The sequence below is a fragment of the Typha latifolia genome, chromosome 8 (assembly GCF_019914945.1).
Source record: "Typha latifolia isolate L0001 chromosome 8, TyphaL0001v2, whole genome shotgun sequence".
In the NCBI taxonomy this organism is placed as follows: domain Eukaryota; kingdom Viridiplantae; phylum Streptophyta; class Magnoliopsida; order Poales; family Typhaceae; genus Typha; species Typha latifolia.
This window is the reverse complement of record NC_133093.1, coordinates 10,498,431-10,506,966: the sequence shown is the minus strand read 5'-3', so window position 1 is coordinate 10,506,966 and position 8,536 is coordinate 10,498,431. Positions and strand designations below refer to the sequence as shown.

General features: G+C 38.2%; 2 protein-coding genes across 4 annotated transcripts; both read right to left on the bottom strand.

The window, feature by feature from the left end:
• Positions 1–111: 111 nt before the first annotated feature.
• LOC140794320 (uncharacterized) lies at positions 112–3,550 on the bottom strand. 2 transcript variants are annotated; one of them, XM_073146317.1, is made up of 5 exons: positions 3,384–3,550; positions 3,041–3,306; positions 1,119–1,330; positions 756–1,023; positions 112–679 (listed from the first exon to the last, which is right to left on the bottom strand). In XM_073146317.1, exons 1-5 carry the CDS (start codon positions 3,406–3,408, stop codon positions 383–385), a joined length of 1,068 nt encoding a protein of 355 aa, XP_073002418.1. In that variant the 5' UTR covers positions 3,409–3,550; the 3' UTR covers positions 112–382. The 2 variants fall into 2 exon arrangements, with proteins under 2 accessions (XP_073002418.1, XP_073002419.1); XM_073146318.1 differs by having other exon boundaries at positions 112–676; positions 3,384–3,530.
• Positions 3,551–4,588: 1,038 nt separating this feature from the next.
• LOC140794319 (probable lysophospholipase BODYGUARD 2) lies at positions 4,589–7,678 on the bottom strand. 2 transcript variants are annotated; one of them, XM_073146315.1, is made up of 4 exons: positions 7,263–7,678; positions 5,620–5,831; positions 5,218–5,485; positions 4,589–5,120 (listed from the first exon to the last, which is right to left on the bottom strand). In XM_073146315.1, exons 1-4 carry the CDS (start codon positions 7,554–7,556, stop codon positions 4,821–4,823), a joined length of 1,074 nt encoding a protein of 357 aa, XP_073002416.1. In that variant the 5' UTR covers positions 7,557–7,678; the 3' UTR covers positions 4,589–4,820. The 2 variants fall into 2 exon arrangements, with proteins under 2 accessions (XP_073002416.1, XP_073002417.1); XM_073146316.1 differs by lacking the exon at positions 7,263–7,678 and adding an exon at positions 5,967–6,543.
• Positions 7,679–8,536: the final 858 nt, after the last annotated feature.

Here is an 8,536-nt window from a genome sequence, read left to right as displayed (position 1 = left end):
TGATTGAAAAAAAATAGGGAAAATATAGATAGCACCTTGTATTTGGCATTTATTATCGTTCACTGCGTTTTGGACTTTTATGACCAACAAGGCAACAACAAGATCATCATATCAGGCCCACTATGGGTGGTCATGAATCTGATAGGAACTGAAAATTACCGAGTTGTACACATAATAGAACACTCAGATATCCAATGTGTAATGCAAAATATAAATATAAGAGGTTCACTAGCATAAATAAAGTTCCCCTTTCCATAGTAAGAAGAGCATGAACTTTTCTGCTATTGTAAAATATTGAAGTACGAGTCTCCGGACCATGCTTAAAGCTATTTTTTATCACCATCTCCTGTGTGTAATTGTCCAAACAGGTAAAACGAATTATTCATGTTGAAGAAGATTTAAGCAGCAAGGTTCTGAGGACGCCATCACCGAAGTCAGGAACAGAAGACAAGAAATGCCCAGTCTCTGGCAGTTCATGATAGTTAATCCAGCTGAGGCGGCTGCAGATATACCTCTGCAATCTAACTGGCACCAGACCATCCTCATCACCTTGCCAGAGATGAACAGGGAAAGGCGTCGGCTTGAGATCCATCGGATCAAACTCCCATTTTCCAAACATAACCTTCATATCCCGGTAAAACGACTCCTGGAGTCCTTGCTGAGTAGCCAGCTTCTTCTTCTATCAAAGAGAGCACGAGTAAATATGGGGAAAATGTTTAAATTAAAAAGAGGATAGAGAGGAGAAAAGAATCAACCATTTCTGATGTTCCATTCTCGATGGATTCTATATGTTTCTGCAAATCCAACTTATTAGGCAAGGGAACTGTGCCTTTGATTACTGTCGAGGTAGGTAACCAAGTTTGTTTCATCCACCAATGAAGCAACCATGGTGCATAGTATGAGACCCGCAAAGACCATTGATCTCCAACCTGCTGTTCCTTGTAAACCTCCTTTGCTAGATCCTTGGGGAACCCTGCCCACCGATGGTTCACCACAGGTGCTACCAGTGCGACTCCAGCTAACCTACATCATATATAAGTGCTCCAGTTTTCCACTCTATGTAAAACTTTAAAATGCTTAGTGTTTGAACAATTCTTAATCATGGACATATATATTACCTTTCTGGAATGTACTTAATGGATGCCCAAACAGCATGGCATCCTAACGAGAAGCCAGCTAAGTAAAACTTGGGCCCCAGCTCGAGTGCATCAGCGAGCTCTTCCACATCCGATACTGCACTCCTCAGCGATCGCTTCGGGTTTGGATCACTCTCACCATATCCAGCTCGATCAAACCCGACCATGTAGACGCCCAGTTCTTCGATAAGTTCCTACGTCCATGATATTAAAAGTTTAATTACCACTTCTGGATGTCAGCATAGGAAAATTAAACCAGAGAGGCTATCTACCTAGAAACAGCATTTAAGAGAGAAAGAAAGGCAGTATAAAATTGGCATGTAACTATTTAGGCAGGCTGAAGAAATCAGATTCAGTCAAATATGTACAAAGATTAGATTCATATCTATTTAAGTTTGTCGGATTAATGGTCGAATTGAATTTTAAGTGGAAAGTTTATTGTAATGTATATATCTGATCAATTTATTATCGGATTCAAATTCAATTAGATAATATATTGGATTTGGATTCCTCAAGAATAAGTGAATAGCCAGTGTACCACGAAATAAAGGAAAAACACATTTACAAAGATTTTTATACTAAACTATGATAGTTCAATAGCTACATTTTAGAGCGGAATACTTCTATAAAACTATACAAGCTTAACATATCAACTAAACATAGTAGTACAAAGGGTATTTCTCAAGAGGAGACTGACTATTCATGCTATATAGAAATTAGAGTATCTAAAACTTCTATTTATATAATTTAACTAATGAACTATATATCCATTGTCTACGGATTTAAATAAAATAAAATAAATTATATATCCATTAGAGCTCCTACGGATATTCACTCCGAATACAATCAAAACCTGCATCCAATCAGATCCTAAACTATCTACACTTAATCCATCTCATTTATTATGTGGATTAAAACATTAAGATCTAGATCTGAGTTAATCGAATTCAGAGCAGATTTATATGCAAGAAGATATTTGTATATAGTATACAAGACATCCACGCATCGCAAAATTTATATGCAGGGGCATCCATGTACGGTCTCTATCCTATCTTTACTTATAGAGAAATCTATCAAAAACATTGTGCTTATTATTTTTATTATTACTTATACTTTACCGTATGAATATATATTATTCAACCCCTATACTTTGTCTAAAATTCTTCAAAAATGGTCTACGTTAATTGTATCCTAACAATAGTCAATAGAATAGAAATATTCCGGTACTTCTGAAAATAAAAGTTTAAAAACCTAACTATCACCTCATTAGATTTTCAAATCTAGTTCAACATTTAATTTTATCTTAATTTAAAAAACTTGTTCAAGGGTATTACTGTTATTTTTAACTTATTTATATTATAACTAATAGTTAACAAAAGTAAACAGTAGAGTAATTTTGAGATATTTTAGATAAAATATAGAGTCGAATAATAAATATATCGATTGAGTGCAAACAAAAATAAAAGTAAAATACAAAAGTGTTTTTGATATATTTCCCATAAATGTGCTATCTCTGCGCTCATTGATACCATTTTAAATAAAGAAACTGGCATTAAGAATTAGAGGTAAATGGGATAGAGGCCAAAAAGATCCATCGTTCTCGAAACGGATGGCAAAAAGAGGGGGGAAAAAAACAAGATAAATCGACAACAAGATGAAAATTTATTTTTGACAAATTTATCTTTCATTTTTATTTTTTAAGATCACCACCTATAATTTAACCTAATTGCAAAGCACATTCGTAAATTGTTAAAAAAAGACCACCAAAACTGTCCTTTTAGCCTAGGAAAAATTGCAACTACATAAGAAACGGAAGTCGCGATGTGCAAAAGATGTAGGTGGGGCAATATGCAAAAAGATCCCCAGAAAAGAAAAGGCAAAAAGGAAAGGGTCGCTTTGCTCACCGGGGCGGCGCGAAGAATATCCGACCGGGATCCGCCAAAGCCATGGGAGAAGACGATCTTGAACCGGGCCTTCTCCTTCGGCACGCCCGACTCCGAGTAGGCCAAGAAGCGCCCGTCCTTGAGGCGGATCCTGGTCGCCGTAACGGGCGGACCCCCATCCGATCCGCAAATCTTGGGCGGCGGTGGCTTGATAGCGTTATAAAACCAACTCCCCACCGCAATCCCCACCGCTACCACGATCCCGACCTTCTTCCCACCCCAAACTCCTGCCATTCACGGAATAAGTTAAGACGGATAATAAAAGTTATCGAGGATAAGGGCGGATAGCAGGAGGAGATTATACCTGCCGAGTGCCGACCTGCGCCCATTTATGGGAGAGCGGAGAGCTAAAGGCTGGTGTGCTCTTATGTCAGTCACCGATTACGCAGGGGTAGTAGTTCAGGTGACGTGGTCCAATCATTTAAGCCCTTGGATGCTTTAATTTATTTATGTTCTTTTCTCCGGCTCTCCGAGGCTAAATATAAGTCGACAAAACTATTAAATTAACATCAAATTTTAGTCAATAGAATAAGCCGTATAGTTAACGTCGCAGAACTATTACTTCCAATCAGCACAGCTAAGATATTGCTTTAAGCCATCAATCGAGCAAAGTCATTGAGTCAAGTCACTACTAATCACTAAATAATTTTCTCTATAATAATTATTTTAAATTAGAGTTAATCTTATAGCATCCTTAGTTATAGACTCTAGTAAAGTTGTAGAGTGGATACTTCAATTTATTAGTAAATCCTAATCTACACGTTTCTTGAATTGTTAGGAATTTGGGATGAAAATAACTGGACAAGTTTAAGTACTATAGATTCATTAAATAAAAAACAAACAGAGTACGAAAAATCTAGAATATGTGCATATAATACTTAGTAAGAAATTTGGTAAAGAAAAAAACATTAAATATTAATCTTAAACGGCTTCTATCTTAATAGAACTCAAAATTTTGATACTGAACACTTGATACGTGGCTACGTCAATCTCGATAGCTCACAGAACTTTGCAAAAAAAAAAGAAGAAGGGTCAATTAATTCTATTCCCTCTGATCTGTTACTCTGTTAGGGTGATTTATATTATAATAAATAAGACTAATTCTGTAGATGTATACATATTGTCTTAAGTGGCATTTAAGTAGACCAAAACTCAACTAATGGGGTAAATGAATTTACAACTCACCTACTTGAGTATAATGTATAATGTTTGGTGAGCAGACTTAGATTAGTTAAAATCTCGAATAAGTTGGGATAAATTGACTTTATGTAAGCCAAATTACTTGCTCCACTTCCAAAAAAGACAATGACTTGACCTGATCCACCAATTTTCTGGTTCGGATTAGGTCAACGGCTTCTTAGCTGAAGAAGGCTATGGGCTAAGCTATGACCCCTTCTTGGATCATAATGACGAGCTTTTACTTTTCTTATTCGGTTAAAAGATTAAGGTTGACAATAACCAACCATTGCGTGAACTTAATCAACCAGGATGAATAATATCGAGCAGAAATTTGAAGAATCTGAAGTGAATATAGTATAAACTCATTGCTAGATTAAACATTTTACATGGGCATTTGATCATATAATTTACACAACCAAATTAAAAACTTTTAGCTTCTCGTCCTGAATAATCAACTTAAATTTCTTCCTACCTCGAAGAGTAGCACTTAATTTCTTATCCCAGATAGATATTACTAACACTAGTTTGTTTGGAATTCCTTCCCTAAAAAAAAGAAAAGAAATTAGGATTCTTTTTCCTCACGAGCCAGCAAATTGTTAAGAACCTTATCACCTAATCCTGGAACAGAGGTCAGGAAATGGCCAGTCCCTGGGAGTTCATGGAAGTCAATCCAATCGAGGCGGCTGGATATGTATCTTTGCAATCGGACTGGTACTAATCCATCTTCATCACCTTGCCACACATGGACACCGCAAGACGGCGGCGAGAGCTCCATCGGATCAAACTCCCATTTCCCGAACATAACCTTCATGTCCCGGTAAAACGACTCGTAGATTCCTTGCTGTGTCGCCAATTCTCTCTTCTGTTCACAAAACGAACGAACACCGTAACAAGTAAGCAACTAGGAATTAATTCAGACTAACTTTGAAGATACCCAGATGATAATAAAGTTTGCGGACCTTTTGGAAAGTTCCGTCGGCCTTGGTACGAGTCCGGATCTCCTCATCCAATTTATTGGGCAGATAAGTCGTGCCTTTCACTGCAGTTGAAGTAGGTATCCAAGATTGCTCCATATACCAATGGAGCAAGGCAGGGGCGTAGTACGAGACCCTCAATGCCCATTGATCTCCAGGATCTTGCTTGTTGTATTCCTCGCTTGCTAGATCTTTGGGGAACCCAGGCCACCTGTAGTTTATAACAGGGGCAAGTAGTGCAGCTCCAGCAAGCCTGTACGGGTAAAATATGGATGATAAGTTGCAGAATAACTAATAGCAACCAAAAAGGTATCCTAATTGGGTAGGTAGGTAGGTACACAACTAGGCATTGAAAAGAAATATAGTAAAGTTTCAAAGGGCAATTACCTTTCTGGAATATACTTGAGTGCTGCCCAAACCGCATGGCATCCTAAGGAGAAGCCAACCAAGTAGAACTTAGATCCCAATTCCAATGCATCTGCGAGCTCCTCCACATCCGATGCCGCGCTCCGAACCGAACGGTTCGGGTTCGGATCACTCTCACCGTACCCAGCCCGATCGAATCCCACCATGTAAACGCCCAATTCTTCTACTAGCTCCTGTAATTAATCCATGACGACCATAAGAATTATTCCGCGGAGAATAGAGGAGAGGAGAATACATGAACAATCAAGCGGAGTAGCTATTCTAAATCGCGAACAAGGACTAAGACGATCTTGGTCGCTTTGGCTCACCGGGGAGGCGCGGAGAGTGTCGAACCTGGACCCGGTAAAGCCGTGGGAGAAGACGATCTTGAACCGGGCGTCCTTCTTGGGCACGCCCGACTCCGAGAAGGCCAGGTGCCGACCGTCGCCTAACCGGATCCTCGGCGGGGGAGGTCGGATGGCGCTGTAGATCCGACTCCCAAACGAACTCACCAGAGGAGCCATGAATCCCAATCTCTTGGACCCGACCCACATTGGGGAGAGACAGAGCGACTTCATTGGGGATTCGTGGATTACTAGGGCGAGAAGACGAGAGTGCTGAAGGGGGGAGGAACACAGCAGGCGACCGACAGATGCGTTCCCTGGCTTGGGTTGTGTACTTGTGTTGATTTACTTCCCTACCCACTCCCAAATTTGCACACAGCAAGCGATTTTGTTCGTCTACGTGTACGTTTTTTATATTCAAATTTTCAATTGTTTATATATATATATATATTGCAAATAACCCCAATTTCTAGTTTATTGCGAAAAACCACCTCTTTGGTGTTAACTTTTTAACAAACCATATTCTGATTATGACTCAAATAATGTATTTATTATCTAAATAATTTTTATTGATATGAATAACCTATCTAATCTAAACTTTTCGTATTCGTATTAGCGCAGTAGGCCCTAAAAAAATATCCTTCTGTTTCTTTCTAAGTGGTGATGGCAAAACCGTCATTATATATTAATCTTAAAGTAAGACGATTTTATGTAAGCTATAAATTCTATTATTATGGTCTTCATATTTTGGTCATTAGATATTCGCAATTGCTTTATCATATTGAGAATATAATCTAAATTACAGCACGTTTTAGAATTATTCTTCGAATTAAATAAAAGATTCAAACTTATGGTACGTTAATTTGCATGTTCCCGTTGACCCGGAAGAGAGGAACGTGCCAACCAACCAAGAGAATGCTTGTACTTCTTTTTCATTACTTAGTTTTAAAAGAAAATCCATGGGAGAGGTCAATTCTCCAGTTGTAGTTGGCGAAAAAGATTGAGTTCATGGACTTCACGAATCTTAAAGTACGTAGATATCTTAATACTAACTCAAGAATATATAAATGTTTAAAAAAAAAGTATTTGAATTACTTAGCTCACACTCAATCAACCCCAACTTTATTTTCTAGAACTAAAGAAAAAAACTTTACCTCTAGAAGAAGAAAAATATATATTTCTACATCAAGTTAGGTTAATTATTAGTTGCATCAAACAAAACGTCACACCACCCACCGTGAAAAATAAATTCAAATAAATGAAGGGAAAAAAAAAACTTACTGGCGAGGCGCGAAGACTATCCATTCTGGATCCGGTAAAGCCATGGGAATAGACGATCTTGATCCGGGCCTTCTCCCTCGGCACGCCCGACTCCGAATAGGCCAAGAACCGCCCGTCCTTAAGCCGGATCCTGGTCGCCGTAACGGGCGGTCCCCCATCCGACCCGCAGATCTTGGGCTGGGGAGGCTCGATAGCCTTGCTCAGCCAGCCCGATAGCGAACCAAGGACCGGCGATACTATTCCGGCGTTACTCTTGCCTTCTCCCCAAACTGGGGATAAAGAGAGCACCTCCATTGGAATAGATCGATGACGGATAGATAGCGAGAGAATAAATTGAGGAGGAGAGGAGGAGAGAGAGAGTGGTGCGAAGAAGGGAGGAAGAGGTGGGGGGGGGATCTTATAACGGAGGGGATTCGTGTGGTAGTTGGTGGGTTTTGATGGGGTCCACTTACCCACCACTGGCTGACCGTGTAAGTCTAGTTTTAGAGTAGACTCGGTGCGTTTATACCTGTCAAATCGTTGAGTATTTCTTCGAAGGAAACCTTCAAATCCGAGTGAAATCCAAGCCGGTCAGTGCTTATGTTGTAGGTGCGAGCCGGCCAACAACGCGTCACTTCACGTCACACACGTCGCAATATCTAATATTATCATATGGATAATAAATTCCTATTTTTATTATTATTATTATTTTATTTTTAAATTCCTATTATTATTATTATTATTATTTTTATTTTTATTTTATTTTATTTTATTTTTTTTCTGTTTCTAGACTATCTCGGAGGACCTACGAATACGTTTGAGAATTAGATGGAGACCGACTTTATATAAGTATGTTTTGGAACAATTTTATTTGTGCTCAAAAAATATACATAAAAATAGTATAATTTTGGCTGAGTCATCTGATACGAATAATTAAATATAGGCAAATACTTCAATGCACCTTTAAAAATTATAATCTTAATCCAACGGCTATAATAGCCAGTTTTCATACCCGGTACCGATTTCCCAGTACCGGTTCTAAAACCACATTACGTAAGAAAAATAGTATATTAGTTAAGAAGATTAATTACGTGTGCCTAACTTTCTAATTTTCTTGTTATACCCTTAAAGATCTTAACCATTAGATATTTATCAATGTGATTGATAAGTACGGAAGAAGCGATATACAAGTTTTTTTTTTCCGTTAAGATTTCTCTCTTAAATATAATTATGCCTTAATTATATGAGATATTATTTAATATTAAATAATGTAAATTTGATTATTTGAAGATAAA